Source organism: Argiope bruennichi, chromosome X1, assembly GCF_947563725.1.
Source record: "Argiope bruennichi chromosome X1, qqArgBrue1.1, whole genome shotgun sequence".
Classification (NCBI taxonomy): Eukaryota; Metazoa; Arthropoda; class Arachnida; order Araneae; family Araneidae; genus Argiope; species Argiope bruennichi.
This window is the reverse complement of record NC_079162.1, coordinates 130,894,679-130,920,417: the sequence shown is the minus strand read 5'-3', so window position 1 is coordinate 130,920,417 and position 25,739 is coordinate 130,894,679. Positions and strand designations below refer to the sequence as shown.

Here is a 25,739-nt window from a genome sequence, read left to right as displayed (position 1 = left end):
TAAATTTTATTTCATTTGAAAATATTGAAAGAAAAATAATATGTTTTTTCCCACATGAATTATAGCAAATTTATCGCTCCATATGACAAATAATTTCTTCACATTTTTTCCTTCATTTTTACAGATGCGTAAATATTTCTTTTAAAAAGATATACTTTTTTTTAATCAAAATATTAAACTGAAACACAATAAATAAGCTCTGAATCAATGAGAATTTTTGTTGATATTACATAATAATATAGTCAACTTAATTATTTCACAAATAAAAGAAGACATGTTAATGCTGATTAATTTTAACACTTCATTGCGGCTTAATATTTTGATATTCGCATTCATTAGATCCAATTACCTGGCGGATACACACTGTAGTTATTTGGTTACATAATTATTATGCTGTTGACCATCTTGGGCGAAGAGACCTTGGATTCCAGCCTTTGAGGTTCAATACCAACGTGGAAGCCGATCTTTTTTAACCCGGGGGCTGGTTTTCACAATTCCTCTTTTTTATTGGTAGATCTTAGTTATATAACATTTTGAAGGAAGTAGTGCCAGTTTTTGTTGCAGAATAGGTTTCTGACTTTTCAATGCTAGGAGAGGGTGATTAATAGACACTAGAATTCGTCCACTTTTATTTACTTTCTACTACAGGAGTAAATGCCTGCACTTATTTCAAATCTTTGACGGACGGATGTAGCGATAAATTAAAATTTGTGTGTCTTCACATATTGCCATTTGTGTGAATCTTCATATAATATTAGACGTTGTGTAAGTAGTACATTCTCGTTTCTCGATTAAAATAACTGTGAAGTGGGATTTAAAGATAAATGAAATTAATTTTGGTGCTAATAAAAATGAATTAAAACGAAGAACAAATTGCAAAATTGAAAGATTGAAAGATAAAATAGAATTTCCTATAAAATAGTTTTTATTTAAAATTAAACAGAGAAAGTGTTTTCTTCCATAAATTCTAACTGTGTTTTAATTATTGTATGAGTAGGTCCATTCTCAGATAAAAGAAAATGGTTAGTTTTCATTTTAATTTAAATAAATCTGTAAGCAAGGATTGAATTGTGCAGCGATTCACATGAAGTTGTAAATGTACTTATTGTATGTTGTACTTATTTTTAAAAAGTGGAGTATTCTACTTTCATTTATATCAGAAAGAAAAATTACCTGTTTAAAAGAACTCTTGAACAAAATAATAGATTTGTTTCATGTTTTGTAAGCATAGGGTTTTCAATTTTTGAAATATTAGAAAATAAATTTCAATTTATTTTATTACAATAGCTTTGCTTAAGTGCGATTCATTACTTTTTTGATATAGTTTCCAGTCTTTGTATGATTTTATAACATAAAAAATGCTTCATAATACAAAAACTCAATAAACTAGAGAAATTATTTATTTCTTAACAATTATGCTATGTTTTATTTCATAGTAGTAAATTTTTTTTAAATAGCATTCTGCAATATGATATGAAACATATTTTATGATGTGACATTTGAGAAGTTTTTAAAATTTTTTGTTAATTTGAATGGGGTTTTTTGCTAATTTTTAAGTAATATGCTCAGCAAAACTGTACTATCTTCATGTTATTTATATGTATTATTTCTCAAGTAGGAATGCTTATTCCGCATATACAGTTTAATTCTAAATACTGCTGTGTTTTTTTATATTGGATTTTTAAAAATTGGTTGAGTGCAGGCAGAAAGCGATTTTTTGAAAATTTATTAAATTTTTGTACTTTTGTTCAACGAAAAAGTTAAACAACAATCATCTCCAATATTTTTCGTTAAAAATTTCTTTTGTTGGCTTTCTGATTAACAATTTATTGCTATTATATGAAAAGATTGCTGCTTTAAAAAAAACTTTATGAATCAAATTAAACCTAAAATATTACACAAATTTAATTTTTGTACTGACCTTCAATTTCAATACCAGAACATTTTCTTTATTCAGAGCACAATTCTTAAAAGATTATGGAATGAATCTCCGTACTGATAACACTTGTCAAAGCATTCATACATTAATTACTTGACATTCATGTCAGCATTCTTTTTCTTAAGTAGTGAATTTTTTACAGCACAATTCTTTAATGAAATATATCTTGGTGAGTCTATTGATAACACGATTCTGCAAGAATGTTTTCACCGATATAGTTTAGGTTCTATATAGTGTAATGTTATGAAAAATATAGCGATAGATAGATTTTAAATGATAGTCGTCTGTATGATGTATCTGATATTCTTAAAATTCGTCGACAACTTAATCAGAAATTTGGGAAGTGGCCTTGCTCAAATGGTTCTTTGTGAAGTTTTTACACTCAAAGTTATTTGAACGTTTCAACTACTTCAATTCGCTCATTGATTTTCAGATGTATAAACAAGAAATATCTGTAACATTCGAAACAAAACAGAAGACAATATTTTGCTTAATATAGTTTCAAAAAACAGATGTTCACTCATTAGTTATTTTATTTTAATGTTTTAGACATTTTACCTACATCTCACAGAGTACAACATCGAAGGCAATATTTCAATTTTTTATATATAATTCTTTATTATAATTACTACAAAAGCGATACGCTGATGAATATTTTTTATTTATAAATATGTATGTAAGAAATATAATTATTTATTGTACGTTATCTGTCTATGAATTGGAAAAAAATTAAAAGCACCATTATCTTTTGAAAAATCGGATTTTTATCAAAACTGCTCAGTAACTTTTTTAAAATGATGAATTCTATGATGCGATATCCATCAAACCTTACATTTACTGGGTGCCTTTTTTTTAAAAAAAAATTTATCTACAACATATTACTTTGGGCGTGCCAATCATATCGGCAAATTCATTTTGAATAAAGTAACTGTAAAACATTTTATCAGATTATCATTACAACCGTGACAAAATTTAATAACTAATTTTAAAGGAGAATTTCCGAGTCTGCTTCTGCATACTTAATTCTTTGAGAAAGCGAAGTTTCAGAGCTAATTTACATTCATTTAAGATTTCATTCATGTTTAATGTATTTAAATTCTTTTAAAATGACTTTTATACAGAAAAAATAGCCGCAGGCATTTTGTAAAAATATGGGGGAGAGATATATAAGATTTAATAACTCGTTCAAGTCAAGTAAAAAATATACTTGAAAAGCTCCATAAGTTAATCCTGAACTGATTTTGGGATATTAACTTTAAAAACTTTTGAGAAGACTTCACTGTTTCAAACTGAAATATAGTAGTGTTTTATCATATAATAAAGAAGACGGGTATGTTTTTTCAATAGGTTTTTAATTTAATTTATAATTTAATCTATAATTTTACTTTTTATGCAAAATAATGCCTTGCAATAATTGAATTCACTTATGTTGGAATTTTTATATGAAAGAGAGATCTAGTTAATATTCTATCACAACTTATCACTAAATATGCAATAAAGTTTGAAACATATTTTCCTTCAACAAAGTTTAGCATATTTTCAAAGAGAAATATTTAAATTTTAAAATCGTTTTATTGTTTCACTCTATTTTATTAAATAATGGAACAAACATTTTTTCATTTATTTTATTTCTCATCTTGTTTAAGTCTGAAAAGATTGCTCATTATTTTGTTTTTAGTACAGAAAAAAAAGAGTAAATTTTTAATGAATTTTTCGTATAGTGCAGTTTTTTATTTATATTCATTAAGCAATTCTTGTTAATGCAATTTAATAATTTAAGTGAGTATCATGATATTCATCAAATTATTCATCTCATCCGTCAAAATCTGATTAAGCACACATTTCTTTTAATATCATCAAAAGATGAGTATCATATTATAAAAAATTTGTCCTTGAGAAATGAGATTTCTTATTTTACGTATGGAGAAATTAATTTTCTTTTCAATTCAAATGCTGAAAACTTTGTGACGAAAAGTTCACTTTGATTTTATAAACTAGTCCTTTGATTTATTTTTATTCTATGAATAATAATCTAAAAGTTCTAAATGGCCTTTTAATAATAATTATCGCAAATCTTGTAACTCTAATACTTCATTATAAATATCTATTTTAAAATGATTTTAATGAAAATTTTTTAAAAATATGCCTTTTTCTCATTTGCAATATTGGTCATTCAATCAACACGATATCGTAAAAAAAAAAATCCTTTGAGTAAAATCGTATATGCATGGAGAGAAAACGGTAAATATCATTAGACATAATTCTAAATAAATAGCAATATAAAAAATGAAATTTGGTGCATGAATATATTGTTTATTAATTTGTTTCATATCATTATCTTTTGTAATTTTGTTCCTTCTTTATTTTTTAATATCTTAATCTACATAATATATTTATTTAATATATATTATTAATACAGACTCTTTAATCTTCTGAAAACATAAAGAGAAAATTTCAAACTGTAACGATGGATTGAAGAGATATCTTTCAGGCATTAAAATATTCTAGTTGCCACATTAAATTCAGTGGCGTTTAATTGCACTAAACATTTAATCTATTATAGTCTATTTAATTTTACATTTTTAATATAACTTTATTTTAATGATTTTTTTTAGTAAATCTGTGAAAATGCATGTTTTTTGTTGTTTGAATGCACTATTATTTCAATAGAAGCGCAATGCTAATAAGTATTAAGTGAATGCAATATAACAGACGGATTTGTTTATTTCGCAGAAAATAATATCTTTTAAATTAACTCAAGACCTCGGTCTCAAGATGCATAAATTATCATGATTAATCCCAGGGAAAGAAATGGAAGAAGTATATTCTGAAAAAAAAAAAAACCATGAACAAGATGTAGTTTCTCTCTGAACTCAGAAAAGAAGCCATTGAGAGAAAAATATTAATTCGTTCTTATGTAAGATCTGAGGTGGGTTGGTACATCCTATTTTTCATCGTGTAATTATTTGATCGGTTCTTCTCAGTCTGGCTGCTGTGGTTATGAAAATATTATGTATGCCATTCAAAAACCACCCTTCATTTTAAATTATTTTTTGTATATTCAACAAACCTTTTCGAAACTATTGCCAAAATATTTTAATTCTTTTAGAATCGATAACAGCTGAAATAAAAGAAATCAAAATATAGGGGAGAAACTTATTACATTTTGTCATTACAGTTATTAAATATGCTTTCAATATTTAAATAGAGAAATAGAATGCTGTCAAGAGAGTTTCAACAAAACTGAAAAAAACTTAAGTAGAAACACTCTCCGGAACACTTCATTTCAGGTGGGTTCACTCAGTTTGAGGAATATATCGTATTTATGTCAAGTTGTAAAGATAATAACTCAAATAACGGTCTGTGGCACTAACGGAGCAAAAATTATTACAACGGTTCTCAGAACAGAGTAGTGTCTTCTTTAGATAGAAAAGTTTTTTAAAAATAGAGATGTTTAACAATACAGATTTATTTTAAGAATAAACTTGTAACTGTTATTCGTAGCGCTATCAACATCGTAGCGTCTCTACTTCTTTTGATCATTTAATAGGAGCAATCTTCGTATGCTTTAAAGGCACAGCCTCAGCAGCTAATTTTTTCCCCCCCCCGACTCGAATTACCTGAAACCGGAATTGCAGCGCAGTTTTCTTTAAAAAGGAACAGAAACGTATTCAGACGAATTGCAGTGAATTAATTCGTAAAATAAATTTATATGGATAAATCCTTTATGCCTTTCTTTACTTAAATTACCTCGCAATCACCAGTATTGTTAACAAGCTGTTATCTCTAACAAGTTTGAACTATTAACAAATTGACTATATCGGCGTCGGATCATCAGATGCTCCAGAAGTCATCAACACTTTGCTTTGGGATGACAAAAGACAAAAGGGTTGGAACATTTTAGTTTAGTTCAGCGTGAAAACTTAGTTAGTGACAGTTCAAAAGGAAAAAGAAAGAAATTTCGATGAACTAATATTATTGTTATATTTATTAAAATAGATTTATTGTTTTAAATTATTATACTTTTATTTTAAAACCTGAGACTGGTTAGACAGAAATTCGAAACGGATTGTTGCTATCCCATCATTACTTAGTTTTATAAAAGACTATGACAAAAATGTCATTAGAAGAAACATTTCTTTTATTTTAAAGAGTTCTATTTTGGACAAAAAAAAAAAAAAACGCACATTTTACGTGACTTTATAAAAAAAGAAATATTTAATTTGTTTTACATTTATTATGATGTATTTGAATATATGTCACAAACGCTACATGTTATATTTATTTAAAAACAAACAATTTGATGTTTATCATGTAACCAATATATTAAATCTAAGTAAACTTTACAATCTGGATATTCATTTTTCGATTGAAAAATAATTTCAAAATTTAGTAGGAATTAAGTTTTAGTTTTCAATTCTGATTTAAAACACATTTTTTCAAAAATTCTCATGAGGCTGATAAAAATTCACACGTCATAAATAATAATCATTAATTGTTGAATGTTAAATAAATTTTACCCCAACCTAATTTATTATTTTTAATTTATTAAAGCTGTCAGTTTTTGAGAGAAATAAACTTTTATAACGGAATTAAAAATGAAAATCATCTGTTGGAAAAGTAATTGAACTTGCCATTCATTTGGCTCAAGAAAGAATACTTGTGTCATATTACATTAGTTATCAAAAATATTTTAAAGAAATTTCATATATAGGCCCATGGTACTAAAACGCCGCCAAACAGAACACAGAGCGATACGAATCGAGCTTATTACTTGATTGTCTCGAATGCGAATTATTCGTAAAGCATAACTGTCAAATAAAAAGAACGTTTAAGAAAATATGCCTATATTTTCGATATAATTTGATTTTGGGAATTTTAGTACAAATGTTTAAATTGTATTCTAAGCAGATGCACTTCTTATTTTCAATGAAACAGCTAAAGTTTCGAATAAAATGCCATGCATTTTTATCAAAATACATTTTTAACCGTCTTATACACTCGTGAGAAACTAAAATAAATCTTATCTGATTTCAAATTCTTCTGCTTCTATGCTTCTGTATATATAAAAAAAAGTATTCAGTGCATTCAGGTCGAAACTTGTATTTTTTCATTGAAAAAAAGTAGGTAATTATCATTCGAATTACATATGTGATAGCTGTAAAAAAAATGATGAACCTCTTTCTCTTTGTAAGCATGGAATTATTCTTTGTTTTTTATTTTTATCGGCAGCGAGAATGGTGGCCTTGAGAAAAATGTTAAACAGCAGGTTTACATAAGTCTGTAATATGTCAGTGATCGTGGCAAGACGGTGTTTAGTTACTTTTTCAAGGGCGATTTGGATCCGTGAGATGAATAATCTGACGGTGCGTTCTTGGCAGAAACATTTTTTTTAATTAGTCTGACATTGACACATGCAGTGAGTTACGCAACTTTCAAACCTCGACCGTTTAAAGGTTATCACGTAGCATTTGCAAGATTTTCTGTCTACTTCATCATTTAACACCTCATTTATGCAGAAAAATATGTGTATATATATTTAACTTTCTCGCAAAACATTCAACTACAGACCTTTAGAGATCAGTTTTCCGGATTTATCGAAAAACGGAATTGTCTCGTAAAGCTCGATTGTTAGTGCCAGATTATTCCGTTTTTATTTGCATGTATGTAAATTGCTCGTATTCAAAACTTATTAACTATACTAACTAGATTTAGGTTTTATAAAGTGATTTTAAATAAAAGTGATTTCTGCATTCCGGCTTGTTATGCGTATAATGTGACCAGGCGTCTCGGATTAATCGAGGACATTCAGCAGTTTAACCTTTGGTCGTGTGAAAATTGTTGTAAATTGTTTGATCTTGTAAAAATCGTCCAAATTTGAATGGAATCTTCCGAATTTTCCCTTTTTCCCTTTTAAATAAACAGTTCATCTAAGATGGGATTGACTAGGATTTAATTTTTCAAAATTGAATTTCTGAAGAATTATCCTCTCCGATTTCTATAGTATGCAGAATTAGGCACCAATATGGATGAACTAGCCTGAAAGAAAAACAATAAAAGAAATAGATATATATATAGGATTAATGCCTCTTAACATATTCTTCCCTTTCTTTATTTATTTGGATATTGTTCAATATATCTATACTTAGATACCGTTAAATTTATATATATTTGGATATTGTTCAATATATCTATACTTAGATACCGTTAAATTTATATATATTTGGATATTGTTAAATTTATATAAATTTGAATATTGTGCAATATTCCAATCTCCCTTAACTGCTCGTTAGAAGTGTGCAGCGTTCCGGACTGAAGTATTAAAATTTGATTCCTTCAAGAGAATTCGCGAAAATCATGGTGTTTGTCTTGCTGCACAAAGAGTCTAAAGAAATGATATTCCAAAATATATCAAAACAACGGTTGCATGACGCAGGAGAAACAGCTTCAAGCAGAGTTAATAAGTTCATCTTAGAAAAATGAATATGATCATTTGCTTTATGTTTTCCACACATTTAAGGTATTCAAACATTTAAGATATTTAGTTTTGTAGATATGGAAAAATATGTAATAATAACAAAACAACAAGTACGACTATATGCGTGCATTAAATTTTTTTTGAAAAAAAAAAAAACGTTTCAAATTAATACAATAATAATGAACCACACATTTCACATCTAAAGAAGAAATAAACTACCAATATATGCATTCAAGGTTGATAAAAAGTGCATGAATGGTTCACAAATTGAAGTCCATGTCAAAAAGCAGACTCATCTAATATCAGTATACGTTTTTGTTAAGATACAAATATTAGATGAGTCTGCATTAGATAGAATAAGTTTAGTTTTTAAAAATCTTAATTACTTATAAATTTTACTTCATCATATCTAATGTCGGTGACTAATTTTTTTAAAGTCTTAAAATTTAATTTGAAAAAATTTCACATTTTATTTATTTTTGTGAATGAATTATTCTTGCTTTCTTATTTTTTAAAAAAATATCTATAGATCCTGTGCCTATCACAAAGGTTTATCCCGTCCTGCCAAGGTATCCAGGGTAAACTGAATGATCAAATAATAATATTTTGGGTTCTGTAGTCAGCGCACAATAGCATCCATATGAGTTTTATATACACCGATTACTAATACAGAGTTTGTACTTAATCATATCTAAGTACATAAAGAGACACAAATTCAGTTTGAAGCGGGAAAAAATTCTGTAAAATTAATATCTAAGATTTGAAAAAATTTATAGGTAAGTTTTAGAAACTTTTGAAAATATACAGACCGAATAATTTTTAGTGAATATTTGTATAGATTGCACTCTTTCCTGTATGTTAAACTGATTTGAATTTATCGGAATCATTCTGAATCACTCCATTAAATGTTATAGATTCGTCATCAAATTTTTAAAAATTCTAATAGCAAATTTATAACTGAATGATATTTCACTTTAGTAATTGTGATTATTTATTTATAATTAAAAAAGTAATTGTATGTTTATAGAAACTGTAAAGTATTCTTGGGATGAATAGAGCCAATCTCCTGGAATTTTATTGAAATAATTTGCTGAAGCAACGGATAAAAGATATTAGAATAAGGTAAATTTAAGCCTAGAATGAAAAATTAATTTGATTTTTGCTTTTATTTATTAAACCTGCATTTTATGGTGGTTTAATCTTTTATGAATGCATTTTTGTATTTCTTTTTAAAACGATGTGAAAAAGTCATGTAATTCTTAATTTTGTTATAAATTTTGAATTTTTTTTTAAGATGTGGATTTGTTGCATTCATTTTTTTCTTTGCGAATTCTGTTTTAAGTTGTAAAGATGGCAAACTACTACCTTCTTTTTTAAAACTGAGTGAAATTACCAGGAACCTGACTATATGATATCTTTGTTCCTAAAGAAACTAATTTCTAAATTAACGTAACTGTTTCTTTCATTTTGAAATTGTTAATGTCTTTCTTTGTAATTCTGAAAATGTGGATAACACTATTTAAATTTTAATATTTTCTTCTTATATCTTGCTCTAAAAAAAGGCGGTACCGGTTTTTTTATAGTTCAAATAATGTTTGATAGTTTACTGACTAGTACGCTGTCAAACTTGCTTTCTTTTAAAAATTTCTGCATTATAGGAAATAAAAAAGCTTACATTTCTTTTAACAGAAATTGATGCATTCAGTGCATGCTTTTTTAATGTTATTTCTTCTAACTTATGTAAATTTTATTAATATTCAAATCATGATTTTTCTTTTAAAAATTTCATTGGCAATTTCTTTAAGGTTAAACCTTTCTAACCAAATTAATTTTCACCTTAGTTAAAAAAAAGTACTGAAGCATTTTGCACTTTCTGTAATAATACCTTCCAATTAACACACCGCTTCATGAAAGTTTCCAATGAAAACACTTACTATTTCGTCCAAAACAGGCATAAATGAAATTTAGGGCTTCTTAAATGTTTCTGAGAATAAATATTAACCTATTCTCGATATCAACGTATTTTTACGAGAAAAACTTTACTACATAAAAATATATCGTTAAATGATAATATCTAAAATCAAACCCAATTCTAAATAAAAATTTTTAATAAAATCTTATAAGCTAAGGCCGTTTCCTCATCTTACAAAAAGTTTTAAGGAAAAAATTCACGACCAAAATGTATAGCTCTATTTGGGCCCATAGCTTTGGGAAGTTGCTCTGCCAAATATTAGATATATTAACCCATAACTGCAAAGTATGAGAAAATATCTTAAGTGGGAACTTATTTGTAAAAGAATGTTTCGAATAATTTAAATCAGAATTCTAACCGTTTAACGGAACCGTTCTAACGTTCTAAGGAAAGTTTAACTAATAAATAAATAAAACATTCTTTCCTTTGTTACTTTATTTCTGTTGGAATAATTTTCTCACCTTTAGATAAGAAAATATAATGATGGAAGTGGAGAATTTAGCGGAATACAGATCTCTCTTAAGGGAAAGAAATAACGTACCATGGTACCAAAGAATAAAACATGCTTACCTGAGACAGCCTGCCGAAAGAAGAATAATAGCCGCAATTTTGGTGTAAGTATTATAATTTCTTCTCGAAAATATCTTTTCTAAACTTTATATTCTGAGTAGCCACATCATTATGACCACTTGGTACTTGGCTATAATTTTACGCCATTGACACGGAAAGAAGAAATAGCGGTAAAGAGTCGATGCATCATAAGTGAAGCCTCAGTTGCATTGAGTCGTTTGCAAAGAAATGAGCAGAAAACATGATTTAACTGAGTTTGATCGCGGGCTGATTGTACATGCTGGAAGCGTCAGAACCAGTATCAGCAAAATGACTACACTTGTGAAGTATTCGAGGGCAGCAGTTAGTAATGTTTATGGAGAGTGGACTAATCAGTAAGCAGAAACCAGCGTCTCAGCTTCCGGCTTGTGGTCTTCTGAAGGAGACTTGCCGGACTTTAAAGTCCATTCCAACAGAAGTCTTTCGAACAGTCTTTCGAATTGCGGGGAATCTTAATCAAGTAGAAACAGCTAAGATCCCTAAACGAACGCCAATGGTTATGTAAGCCAATGATCTGTTCGAAAGCTTCTACTGTCTTATTTGAACCAAAGCAGACGTCTCCAGTTCTCAAAGGAGAACAACATTGACAGCAGAGGACTGGAGAAAGGCCATGTGGTCTTACGAATCGCATTTTCAATTACATCATGCAGATGGCAAGGTGCGAATATAGAAGAAACAGCACGGATCCCAACTGCATTGCCACAATGCTTCAATTTGTGGAGGCAATATTATGATTTGAAGGATGTTTTCTTGGCATTATATGGGTCTTTTGATTGCCGTGGAACAACGTCTGAATACCCATGGGTATTTGTGTGTTATCGTAGATCAGATACATAGTGTTGTGTTAAAGGAGTGCTCTGCCGGGGATGGATACTTCCAGCAGGGCAATGCTCCCTGTTATACAGCTAGCCTTGTCCGTAGAAGGTTCGCAGATTAAGATCGAATCTTTTACCTGGCTTTCACAATCACAAGATCTTAATACAATTGAGAATATGTGGGATGAGATCGAAAGGGCACCAGGCAGCTGGACCCAGTACCATCAAATCTTAAGGAATAGGCAGTGCAATTCATCAAATATGTTCTCAGATTCCTCATACCATCTACCATCATCTTACAGAGGCCCGGCCAAGAAGAATCTATGCAGTATTAAGGACAAAATATGGGCCACCATATTACATTGAAGGAGTGGCCATAATAATTTGGATTATAGTGGAAAACATATGGGAGGTTAATTTTGTTAGGTCATAATAATTTAATAATATTTATCATAGGAGTTACTATAGAATTTAAAATTGAGGCAAGCAATTTGTAATTATGAGTCAGAAAATCAGCATTGGAATTAAAAAAAAACAGTAGCATATATTGTTTAAGAAAGTAACATAATAGCACAAAGTTTTAAGAAAATATAAATATTGCATTTGAATAAAAATGCCCTCGGTGTTTGAGTTTTGCCCACGGTCTTGGGAACCAAGTGTTAGCCAATCGATTTCATAGACGATTCTTTAGGGTTTAGGAGCGTAGGGAAAGGATGGCCACAAAACGAGAATATCAATTCTACTAAATATTTGCCATATACGAGGGCTTGTGCTCATTAAACCCTTCTTTATCAAGTATTCTCCCGCTAGAAGGCAGTGGAAGTTTAAAGAGAGAGATACCTGTTTCAGTGTAGTTCTCGCCATCTAACTATTCATCAAAATCCCAAGGTCCTTTCCAAAATTGCTCTCATGTAACTTCAAAACTTTATATTAATGTAATGAAGTATAATCAGTTTAAGATCAGATCTATTATTACATGTCAAACCTTCTCATATTGATCGTATACTTGGAAAGAAAAAGTGCTGACACAAGTATCTTCATCTCGACCTGAAAGCATGTTCGAAGTTAGTAATCCGCTTGTAGCTTCCAAATGGAATAATTCTAAAAGCATAACTAGATAATAATAAAAATCATACAGACTGAAAAATATTTTAGGTAATTACATTTATGTTGTCTAAAATATATCATTTTTAATACGCTAATCCTTATTCCGCGAGAAATGTCCTGTCAGCTTTAAAGTTAAATTTAATATACGATCGATTTAATGAATAACCTTTGTTATAAATTCTTTCATGCACAGAGATTTACGAGTAGAAAAAATTTGTTTCACTATCATTATCATGCCGAAAGTTTAGATTAAAAAAATGCGGTAATCATTTTTATTTTTTTAGTATTTTCTTTTCCTCATTTTTGTCACGTCTCCATAAAAGGACGTTTTTACATATTCCGTTATGTAAGACACTGCAGTTCCTTGAAGATACTCTTTGAATGAATGAAGTTCAACATATTCATCGCACTTCATGAAAGAATGTTGTTAAAGGAATCGCAATGAGAAATGTTCATACTGCGTTATTAAGTAAAATGGAAAAAAAAGTTACAGTTTATTTCAGTGGTAATTAAATACAAAAGATTGCGCAAAAAAGGGACGATGTTATATTTTCCAATTTGTTAAGTTCGTTATTTATTCATGTGTCTGACTAAAAAAAAGTTTGGAATTCATTTATATTTAATAGTGATGTCATTAAATATTTTGGCTTAAATGAGTAGAAAAATATTCTATTTAAGAAAGGTATGATATTATTCATGATAATAATTAAAAACAGGTAATGAAGGAATTTAAGAAATTTGTGTTTTGATACTTTTAAACGTTCTTAAAATTATTTCAAGTTTAAATACCGTTTCTTAATTGTCTGTTGGTAGATTTTCTTTCTAAAACGTAATTGTAAGAAATTAGGTAATGATAACAAAAATAGCAAATCTGTTGATATACTGAGGAGTTCTAAAGCAATATGTAACTAGTGCTGAAGTGTACCTTATTTAATATGTCCAGCTTCAGAATTCTCATCCATTCTTCACGATGAGGAACTCATTAGTCTCCCAATAACATTTGTTCATTGCACTTTAGGGGAGACGCTGCAATGCTTATATTAACAAATTTCTAAAACAAAAACAACTTTTCGTTTAGCTGGGGAGTAAATGATGTAATCAGCAAACCTTCTGAATTGTTCAAATATAATGGTATCAACCATTATGATAGTGAACACACGCACACACAAACGATAGGTTATAACAATAGACGAATAGCAAAGCTGAATGTTTAGGGAAGAGGGTGTTGAAACAAACAGTGGCTCGAGAGTACTGCTCATTTCAGTATTCTGAGACGACCACTTTTCGACAATTCTAAGCGGTGACACAACGGTAGGATGTACGCGTTTTCGAAATTTACTTTATTGTTAAATGTAACATCTCCTCCTTTCATTTTTCTTCTCGTCCCCTTTTTCCGAATGAAACCCATCTAATGCATGAGCAAAAGCGCGGAGGATTTTAGAAACCGTGGGCAAACAATACTCTCCATTGTTATCACAAATTGCCTATGAAATGTAGCCATCTACAGTTCCTCGTCACTATCATAATGATAGAAAGGGTTGCAATGTTTAGTTACAAATGTTTTTTGCTGAGTTGTCATTTGTTTACTTTTGAGTTTTATCTATAAAGTGGTGTTTACTTTTGATGGCATTTCACAATGCTGTAGAACTCATCAAGTCTGGACACCACGACATTGAAAACACGTCATCTTGTTTGATGAAACAACACAGCATTCATTCTTCTGACCTATGGATGCGTTTATGAATACAGAACGACCATAGATGCTTTACTCTCGAGTGCGTCGCCTGAACATTGCAACATAGAAGACAATATTTTAAAGCAATCTCACCTGAAGGGAGGTTATATCCATTCGCTCTCGGAGTATGCTTGTGAATAATGTCGTCTTTTCGCTTAGATTTTATTTTTTACGGAGACACATACAATAACGGACATATCTATGAAAATCAGCATGTTTCAAATGTGGTTCAAAAAGCATGAAATAGACGATCTCACTTAGTCTCTTTAATCCCTTGAACATCTTTAAATATATTCATGATGGTATTTCATGATCACACTTCATTCTGAAATTCCGTCTCCAGTGATAATTTTGCAAGTAGAGAAAATCTACAGGAGGAATGGTTTTGAATTCTCTTAAATGTGCCTTTTTTGTATGTATTCATTCCACATCATATAATATTCATTTCGATGAAACGGTGGTCTAATCCCCCAATAATAATGTTTTATTTCACAGTCATTCGTATAACGTTCTTCCTCCTCTACATTTGCTTCATTTAGGGAATCGAAAGAAAATAAACGCTTTTGAAATGTTTCAAGTAATAAATTTTGTTATATTTTAATTACTATCTGTCTCTTGTTATGCCTATCATATGAGGTGTCTTAATAGTATTTTAAAAATGATTTCTTATTCACATCTATGACTTTTTAAGAATATGTTCTTCATTGTTTTAATTTTGTATCCATTATTTTAGGTGTTTTACAATCGGCGTCACTTTTATAGCACTAAAGAAATCTTTCATTGATTCTCGTTCTACAGAACCTGTTTTAAACACAAATGAAGAAATATTATGGCGTGAGTTTTCTTTCTTTTCTACGAAGTGATTATTATTTTTGTATTTGTTTAAAAAATACTATTTATGATAAATTTATAAATGATGTCTTTTCATATGCATTTTTAAATAATAAATTTATCTATAAAGTAATCCAACAAGTCTTAAACGATGATGAGCAGAATGACACAGTAAAACCTGTTTCTGTGCGGTTCTTTTTTATACGATATTTTTCGTGCGATTTTTTTATGCTGTGTATGAATTTCAATGGCGTTGGCAGTACTGTAATTTTTTCTATCAGCGTACATATACATGTGCGCTTCAAGACGCTCTGTTTATTCGTTTTAAACAGTCTCCTGACAATGCACATTCAATTATTTTCGCTCGACGCGCTAGCAGCATACTCCGCGTATTTCGAATTTTATCCACGATTCACGTGGTTAAGGATTTATTTTATAGTGATATTAAAGATAAATAAATTACTTTTGTTTCTATTTGCATATAGTTTTTATGGTTTTTATTTTATTTTTAGACATAAGTACACCCTTAAAATGAATAATTGTAGCCAAAAAAAAAAAAAGTGAAAAGAAAAGCAATTTTATTAAAAACAAAAAATCTAATATTAAACAGACTAGCAGTCCATCTCCGTTTTGGACTATGATGAGTAGCAGTGAATTATGTAATGTGCATTTTGAAAACTTCTCCATGTATATAATTGGAAATTAAATGCTTCCATGTGTAATTTAATTATTTATTTTGTTTGGAAGCACTTTCTCATGTGTTTCGTAAATAACGTATTTTCTAAGTACAACTTTTTTATGCTGTTCCTGTCCGCCGCATAAAAAAAATTCTGTGGTAGGTCGTACAAAATTGTTTATTATATGTAAGTATTTATGAAATTTCCGAATATTTTTTTTGTGTGTTTTCTTTTATGGGTCCCTATCTACCGCATAAAAACAGATTTTACTGTATATTCCTTTTATTTATCTGCTTTTTCAGACAGCAGTAACTTACTAAATAATGTATCTCCGCTATAGGGTCGTTAAGTTATTTCTCTTTTCCCACTTCTCAAAATGAAGCTGAATTCTAAAGAATCGAGATTTTTAGCAGAATTTTTTTTTTCTTCTAATAGGTCCTTCATTTTTTATATAATATCTTACAAACAGCTCTCTTGGCATGATGATCTTTTTTTAACCATTCGCTTGGAAAACGAAGCAGCATCTCTATATTAAAGTTATCCTTTATTTATTAAAAACTAAACGAATGAATATATTGGATCCGCCACAACCAATAAGCTTGATAACCATCGCCATGAAGATAAAAATAAAAGCGTTTTCTTCTAGCCGAGTGAAAATAACGCATATTAAAAATATGCCATTCAAGATTAAAATTAAAGAGGATGAGAAAATAAACAGCCGAGGATAATTAGATTTATTTCATTTTAGCAAATTTAGGGCTATTTTATATAATATCTTACAATCAGCTATCTCGGCTTGATGATTTTTTTAATCATTCAATTGGAAAACAAAGCAGTATCTTTATATTAAAGTTACCCTCATCCGTTTTTTATTTATTAAAAACTAAACGAATTAATATATTCGTTCGATACAACCTATAAGCTTGATCACCATCATCATGAAGATAAAAATAAAAGCGTTTTTTCCTAGCCGAGTGAAAATAACACATATTAAATAGGATTGACGTTAATATTTCTAAACTTGAATATTTGAAAACTCTTAAAGTAAGTTTATAATTCTTCTCTTTTGCAGATTATAATACCAGTGAAGAAAGAGAAGAGTTTTTAAGGTTATGGAATAATGCAAATGAAACTCTTCTCCCCCTGATAGGTATAATTTTTCTTTGTAATTTAAATTTCTTTTCAATCGTTTTGAAAAAGAAAAGAATGCATGTTTTTTCCTTCTTTATTTTTAGGATCCTACGGAGAACAAGAAAATGGAAAATATGATAACACATCAGGGGAATTTGCTCATTGTGAACTTATTCTAGAAACAGTAAAAAGATCACTTAAACAATGGTAATGACCATATGCTTAGTATCCTTTTAAAAGAAAGGGCCGCGGTGGTCTGGCGGTAAGATCTCGGCTTCGGAACCGGAGGGTTTAGGTTCGTGGCCTGATGCATCCAAAGAGCCGCCATTTAAAAGGGTTTTGTGCATGTTAAATCTCTCGGAGCCAAACGTCCTCCCGCTGATGGGATGTGAAAGTTTGGTGAAGGGATGTCAGCCAAGTTTCGACCTGGTCATCTGACCGCGGCTCAAAATTACGAGGTCCGTCCCAAAACACCCTTAGTGTAGGTTTAAGACGGGACTTTAATATAATTAAAAAACAAACAAAAAAACTCTTTTAAAATACATATAACATCTGAAAAGGATATTTTTATTACGTTTTGAATGTTATTGTATATTTAACGAATGAAGGTTAAAAAATCTGTAAAAGTAAGATCGAATTATTGAATATCGAAATTCAGAAAAAAAAATAGCATCAAAGCAAAAAGTTGTACAATTAAATGATTCTTCGAATAGGATGAGTGAATGGATGATAAGAAAATAAAAACTGTCGCATCGAATTCGTTGTATGCACGGAAAAATCCTATATACAGACAAGATAATTATATAAATATTTTTACCAATTTCGATGGTAAGCTTTCTTTACTTTCGAAATGGTTTCCCAATAAAATATATTTAGTTTCAAAAAGTAGAAAAGTGCAGTACAGGAAGGATATTAACATTCAGGAATCTCTATGGGAATCAGATACTTCCGGGCACTTTCGAATTGACACATTTTTCCAAATTTCTCCACAAAAATTGAAGGAATTATCTTTGAACAATCGTATTAAAAAAATCTGATGTCGCATTTTACAATCTATTTTTATTGCCTTTCTTATATTGAAAATGAAGTTACATAGTGTTTAAAGTTTAACATTTGTGTAAACAATAATAAATAACCTAATAAAATGTTCTGTTATTTGAAATGTCTAATTTATTTCAATTTATGTTACGTTACTAATTAATAAGAGCTATTTTGCATATTTCTATTCTTTTATAGAATTCATTTTGACTATCTGATGATTCAAATTTAATGAATACCATTTTGTGTAAAAACCCTTGTCATTTGGGTTTTCTTAGAGCGGAGCATTTGAAATTCAGCTCATTAGAATGCTGACAACATTTTTAATCTTAATGATATTCAGCTTGAATTTTTATATGTCACTTCGTATATCTGGCTTGAAAAGTGTGAAAGGGGGTTGTTATGTTATAAAATTATGCTATTTTGTGACATTGCAATTAAAAATTATTTTCGAAAATACTAATATTGCTTCGAATATTTATAGAATTCACATGAAATTGTAATACTTTTATAACAACCAGGCATACATTCTAAATGATTTGATTGAAAACTCTATATTTTACAAGTAAAAAATTTCCTGAAATGTTAAAAATTTTATATAAAAATCTTCATTTTTTTTCCGAATTTACATGTTTTTTTTTACGAAAAGGCATGCAAGTTTTGTTCAAAGCAGATGAAACCATTTCGGACATTTCGAATCATTATCTGCTGTCTGTAAAGTGGAATGAGCCAAAAAGTTTTTCTTCGTCTTTAATTTTTGGACTGTCCCATAAATGCCTACGTGACGAATCTTCCCGGTAAAATGTGAGTTCATATATATTTTTTACGTTGCTGAAATTCAAAGGTATATTCGTTCAGCCTTTCTGTAGAAACTCGGATAAATACGTAAATACGCCAGTATCCGGATACTTTTGATAACATAATTTATATTATTATTGAAGATACTAACTTATTGATGAATGAAACCTTCTATGATATTTCATGTATGATGTTTTTGATTGCTTAATAATGAACAAAAGTACTGAAAGCAATACATTAATAATTAAAATGAAATAATTTTATTATTAATTATATTTTCAGCGGAGAAAGCTTTGGCGTGAGATTACTAATAAATATTTCTATGGTGTTTTATAATGAATACGAAAATAATTTTTCCATTTTTATCAATAAATAGTTTTTAATGAAAGCTTGTAAGTTCCTTATAAAGGGCTAAGATAATTTTTCATGCATCATAAGTTTTACATAGATTATTGCAACTGAACTTTACAAAACGAGTTTGTTTTTTGTAATAAAAATATCGTTATTCTTTAGCAACTGTTGAACCATGCACAAATATATTTTAGAAGAACGAAGTCTTTTTAATATTTTATTGCATAAAGAAAAAATTTTTAAGACTGTGATGTTAAATAATTACTAATTCTTTCAGATTTAACATTTCATTCAAAAGTTTCAAAGAGGATAATTTCTTTTTCCTGTAAATATTCCATAAAAGTAATTCGTTGTGAAATGCAATGGCACTGTGGGCTTAGAGAATATACATTTTAATCTAATTAAATAAAAGAAATCAAAACGACGTTATCACAATCAAATCCCATTTCATTTGAGAAAGTGACATCAACAATTTTTTAAATCCTTGTTAAAAGTATAAAAAAAAATGTTATTCTTCGTAATATCAATCAATTTTATGAGCTTTTAAAAGCGGTTTCGTTCCTGTACTTAAAAAAAAAATTAAACAAATTTACGCAGTCACGTTTATGTGACATAATAACTTACATAACAGCTGTTCAATTCAAACTCTATTCAATTAAATGAAGTGCTAAAACGTATCTATCCTCAAGGCCAAGAAAAAAAAATTGAAAAATTCCTAGACAATATTTTAAACGTCAATGTTCTTTTCTTTATTTCTTAGTTTATTAAATTAAAATGCATCGTCCAAGTCACGTTTCTGTTTCGCGAAGGTCACGTAGAGCTTCTCAAGAAAGTTTCGCGGTGCTTCATGTGCATGTTTTAGTATGCACAGTTTTTTTTTCTTTCTGTTACAGAGATGAACACTCTCTTAGAAGTATACTGACGTATAGCAATGGTATTTTAATCCTTGCTGATAATATATATATATAAGAATAATTTTTGAAGCAGAAGGCAGTTTCGAAGACAGTGAAGAGACTTTCAATTTTTTAATCTTGTTTCGTTTCCGTCCCTGAAGCCATGATTTTTTGCACAAGCAGAAGCGAAGAGCACAACACAGAACGGCACAACACGAAATGAGGAAAAGCTCATGAAAATTTTACCCCTGTGAATATATACTGTGAGATTTTAATAGGGATTAGTGGAATTTGTTTATATCATCAATATTTTATCCCTTCACTCGGAGTGTAGGAACGTGTCAGCTTTTAGCCGATTCAGCAATTTTAGAACTCATGTTGAATTAATTAAATAGAAAAAGTGGAATGGGATCAGGAAACAGGAGAATATTTTAGAATGAAGTCAATATGGGCTAAATTAAGCTAAAAATATCATATATATATATATATATATATATATATATATATATATATATATATATATATAATGTGAGTTTTTTTCAATTTATTTTTCTCCGGGAGGACATGATATGTATATGGAGACCAAAAACAGATAATGAATGTTCGCATCAGAATGCAAGAGTGAAATGTGAGAAATTTTTCCCTTACTGCTTTCACTAAGAGACTTTTTTTAAGGATTTCAGTTTTGAAAAGGGAATTTTAGGTATCTTTGGAAGGCATGCAGTAGACATTAAAGATTTTTATTCCTTCGCTCGTAGAATGAGAAGTCAGCAATTTTTTAGAGCTCATGTTAAAAATTAGTTGCTGGACATTTTGTTCCGAGCGAGGAATACCTTAGTGCAACAGATAAGAAATTGTTGTTTCTGTATTCTAAAGAGGCCCACGAAGCTCATTGGAATTCCGTTAGTAGAGACAATAAAACTTATAATAGGCGTTTTACTTTGAATGGCGCGGATATAATGGATTTTTCTTTTATGTATATATAATAAAACTTCATCGTTTGAGGAATTATTTTACTATATAATTATAATTATATTCAAAATTCTTTCAAATGTTTAACACTTAAAATACAAAAGGTATGAAATTCAAGAAAGGATGTTGTTTGTAAGATTTTTCTTACCTCGAATGATTTGATTTCGTTGCTTACAAAATCATGAAATACGCTTTTAAATGAAATTTTCGGTGAATTTGTTATTTTTAGTGTCAGTCTTCAGATTTTACCAAAAAGATGCAAGAAATTGCTTTTTTTGAAGATGAAGTGCACAAAAGAAAGTCTTTTCTACAGAAAAATGGACGGAAGTTGCAACAATTTACAAAACTTTGACTGGGGAATGACTGGTGTTAATTTTAACAGATGGTTGAAGGCAACTTACACAGACGGTAATAGAACTTATTTATTCTCAAAATTTTTTTTTAATTGTTAATTTCTTTTAGATTTACAAGATATCTTGCAAGTAATAAAGCGATTTTTCTCATTTATCTCTACGCGTTAGTGATCTAAAGGGATATTTAAAAAAAATAAACTAATAAGTTTGTTGTATGTGACTAGCTTATAAGTAATGAAGTGACTTCCTAGGTAATTGATTACGATATTTACAGTTTTAAAATACAGGATAAAAGATAAGCAATAATTAGTTAAATTCTGCCCTGTAAATTCTGAAATAACTTTAGGAACAAACCTTGCTTATTGCATAACATCTTCACTAAGTTTTGTGTTTGTAATGATCAAGAAATTTGCATTAGTTATTTTGATCGTAATATCTAAAAACTAACTCCTGAAATAATGGGATTCTATGTTTTGGAAAAGGTTAAGTCACATTCTTATGGCGTGTTTTACTATCTTATGTGAAAAAAAATATGCTAAACGGTAGCGACCGATAAATATGCTTTACTGGTGCAATAAAATATGCTTCTTAAATTTCGCAGAAGGAAGCGACACAACAGTGCTGGTACGTTTTTGCGAGTCACTTTTACCATGTGAAACAATGCTAAACGGTATCGATCGATTAATACGTTTTATTGGGGCAATAAAATATGCTTCTTAAATTTCACAGAATGAAACGACACAACTGTGCTGGTAAGTTTTGCTAGTCACATTTACTCGGTCTCGAAATTGTTGGCTGCAAGTATTTCGACTCTACTTAGTTATGAGCAGTTTCAAAAGATGGAAACAACACATAATAGCAATTTTATTGGTTTAAGTTGTTGAATTGGCATATTAAAACAGACCTCTAAGTTTACACCCGGATATGTTACCGGATGAAGTGTAAAGGGAGAGTAGAAGCTGAAACAACGGTTTTTCGCATTTAATTTTTTTTAAATCTATTAATCTTAGAAGAAAAAGTTAAATCAGAAAGCTGTAGGCATTAAAAAGACTTATAAAATGAATTGGCAAATGTTATGATAGTTCAAATATGTCAGGTGTAAATTAAAAAAAAATAGCTAATTTTTAAAAATATTCATTATTTTTTCCAACTTGCGTGAAATTCTTGGAATTTCATTTAAATATATGTTACATAAAAGGAAAGAACTGGCAAAAATTTCGGATTGATATATGCATTCTTTTTGTAAAAAATTCGACTGTGTTGGAGAGAAAAAAAGGTCACTGATAAATGCCTATCAATACTTTTCTGTTAATTAAAATTAAAAAAAAAGATTTTAACAATTTTAGATTTTTAGATTTAAAAAAAAGTGGTGAAAATTAAATTTGAAAAAGATTAGAAAATCTTGCTTTGTGGCTGCTGGTTTTCGAAAAACATTAGGCATTCATTTCGATAGCTCATCTGGGAAAACATTCAGATTTATAATTAAGATAAAATGTTTTCAAATCTAATTTTGACCACTTTTTTTTAAAATCAACTCAAATGATAGCATATGAAATCGGAGAATGACATTTTAAGAATAAGATTATTTTCGATCCGCGAATTCTGCTTAAGAGAAAAGTAGTTTCAGGCATTTTTCAACGGCCCTGTTTTCGTCAAGAAAATTGAATTTTTCAAAATATAATGCAAATATCGATCTGAAATTCTTACCAGTTCGTTCTTTTTATGTAAAAAATATTTTATTACAAAAATTGAGCTCCAGTTAAATTTTTTTTTTCTAATTTATTGTTTTTAAAAGAATTGATTCCTTCCCTCTATTTGAGCTATCATAACGAGTATAATTCATTTTATTGGCCTTTTTGATACCTACAGCTTTTTTTTACTCAAACGTTTCTTTCAAGATTTTGTTTTTAATTTGAGCGCGAAAAAATTTCGATTTCCACACTTTACACTGTAACTTATTCGGTGAAAACATAGAGACCTATTCTAGATAGCCAATTCAACAACTTAAATCAATAAAACTGCATTTATGCATATTTTCCCAAATCAAAGTATGTCTTGACTGCAATAAATTCGTGTAAAACGTTACTTATGAATGTTTGTTACGTTATTACGTTTGGTGGTTGAAGTCGTTTTGGGAGTGTGTCAGAAACCTGGTTTCACTTTTCAATTTTTCAGTGGCCTGTAAGGTTTTCTTCGCTAGAAGGCACCACTTGGAATATGTTCACGATCAGTTCTGATACTGACGAAGGTTGATTAGTATAGTAACGGATACTGTAGAGCGACATTTCATGAATCCATTTTAATAAAATTTTTTATTCAAAGTATAAAAATTTTTATTATGAAAGATTGCGCAGTCAAAATATCCCTTGTGATCCTATTTATCGAAACTAAAATATTTACTAGAAGCGAAAATTTTCAAATTATTTATTTATTTATTTGTTAATATTAATTTGTATATTATAACATTTTTGATCAAAAATAATCAATTTTAAGAAATTATACTCAATACTTGTTTAATATTATTTGTAATTTCTAATTTTTTCAGTTCTTTTTTATTTTTTCAGATGTTTCTATTCCTCGTCAATCAGTTTATGGAGGTGAGCTTCCACCTGTTAGGTACTTGTCGAATCTGTTGTTTTCACACAAGACTACTGCAGACTCAAATATGACTATGTTCTTTGCCCATTTCGGTCTTTTTCTTGATCACGATATTGTACAAGTTGGACAAACGAAAGGTAAGATTTCTAGTTTCTAAAATGAATATTTGCCTAGAAATTAGGTAATCCATTGAAACTATGTCGATATAATATTGTATTATTATGTAGATAAAATTAAAGGAAACAAGCTTATGACTGTTCCGAACAAAAACGTGCAAAGTTGATTTGCGGTGCCCTCAAACAACAACAAAAAAAAGTTGCAATTTGGTATTTTTTATATTACGGAAACTGGTACAGTAAGAAATATAAGAAAATTATAAACAATTAAATTATTTTATAAAGTTAACGTTTCAAGCATTAATAAGTCAAGTAATAAAAATAATTGCTTCATGAACTAATAATATGTAACTTGATATGACTACAGCATGGCTGCAATATCTGATTTTGTTTCATTTTCTTACATATTATATAATAAAAATGTTGATAATAACATTATAATTTAGTTCCTCCCTCTTTTTTTTTTTTTTTTTTTTTTTTTGCTTTTTTTCATCTGATTCGGATCTGATAGATGAAATATTTAAGGAGATAAATCATTATTGAGTCGCATGTAAATTTTTGAAACATTTGAGAAGATTATCTTCAGACATTCTGCAAATATTCTAATTATATAAAAAAAGAAGGAAAAAATATGCTTATATATACAGTACATTCCCGAGTATTCTGACTAATGTGGCAGAAGGGCAGACCGGATAACAAAAAAGCCCGATAGGCCGGAGTTCTATGTACTCATTTCTTTGCCCACTAATACCAGAAGCCAAAGTTTTTGTATCAAATGTGTTACGTGATACGCATTTTCTCATTTCTTATTGAGTACTAAGCCCTCCATTTATCTCAAGCCATGTAGAATGTGAAAGCGGTCGCACGTTTAGTAGTTTATATACTGCACTACACGTTTCAAGAATTTATCAGAGAAAAAGTAAGTTAAAGGATATGAACTGTTCACATTTTAACACAAATTCTGTAATGTCTAATTTCAATGCAGGAAACATAAACAAAATGCTAAATCGTAAGCCTAATTCTTAAGAAAATTGACGCAAACGTATTTAGCTTTTCACTGATAAATGATTACATAGATATGAAAAGGTAGCTCTAAGATAAAAGTCAAAACTTACAGTTTTTAGTTTTTGAAATAGTCCTTAATAGGTGACTGCTTCTGCTACGCCTTGCCTTCCTCATTTAATTACGATAAAAGAAAACTCGGCCGTATAGTCGCGAGCCGGATACTCGGGAATGTATTGTATCTTTATTTCGATAAAAATCTCTTTCGGCTAACTAAAGAATCAAATGGAGGATATTTCCTACTACATGATTCTAGAATGTTTT

The 25,739-nt window shown here is 29.3% G+C and overlaps 1 protein-coding gene across 2 annotated transcripts in view; it reads left to right on the top strand.

Annotated features, from left to right (window-relative positions):
• The first annotated feature begins 562 nt into the window (after window positions 1-562).
• LOC129959098 (peroxidase-like) overlaps window positions 563-25,739 on the top strand; it is a 49,130-nt gene continuing 23,953 nt past the window's right edge. Inside the window, exons 1-8 of one of the 2 annotated variants that reach the window (XM_056071908.1) lie at window positions 563-765; window positions 9,445-9,539; window positions 10,857-11,003; window positions 15,389-15,489; window positions 17,236-17,313; window positions 17,399-17,501; window positions 21,576-21,754; window positions 24,264-24,434. In XM_056071908.1, the coding sequence (XP_055927883.1) occupies window positions 10,870-11,003; window positions 15,389-15,489; window positions 17,236-17,313; window positions 17,399-17,501; window positions 21,576-21,754; window positions 24,264-24,434 (766 nt within the window). In that variant the 5' untranslated portion in view covers window positions 563-765; window positions 9,445-9,539; window positions 10,857-10,869. The remainder of the gene's footprint in view (window positions 766-9,444; window positions 9,540-10,856; window positions 11,004-15,388; window positions 15,490-17,235; window positions 17,314-17,398; window positions 17,502-21,575; window positions 21,755-24,263; window positions 24,435-25,739) is intronic. The other variant, XM_056071909.1, reaches the window with a different exon arrangement.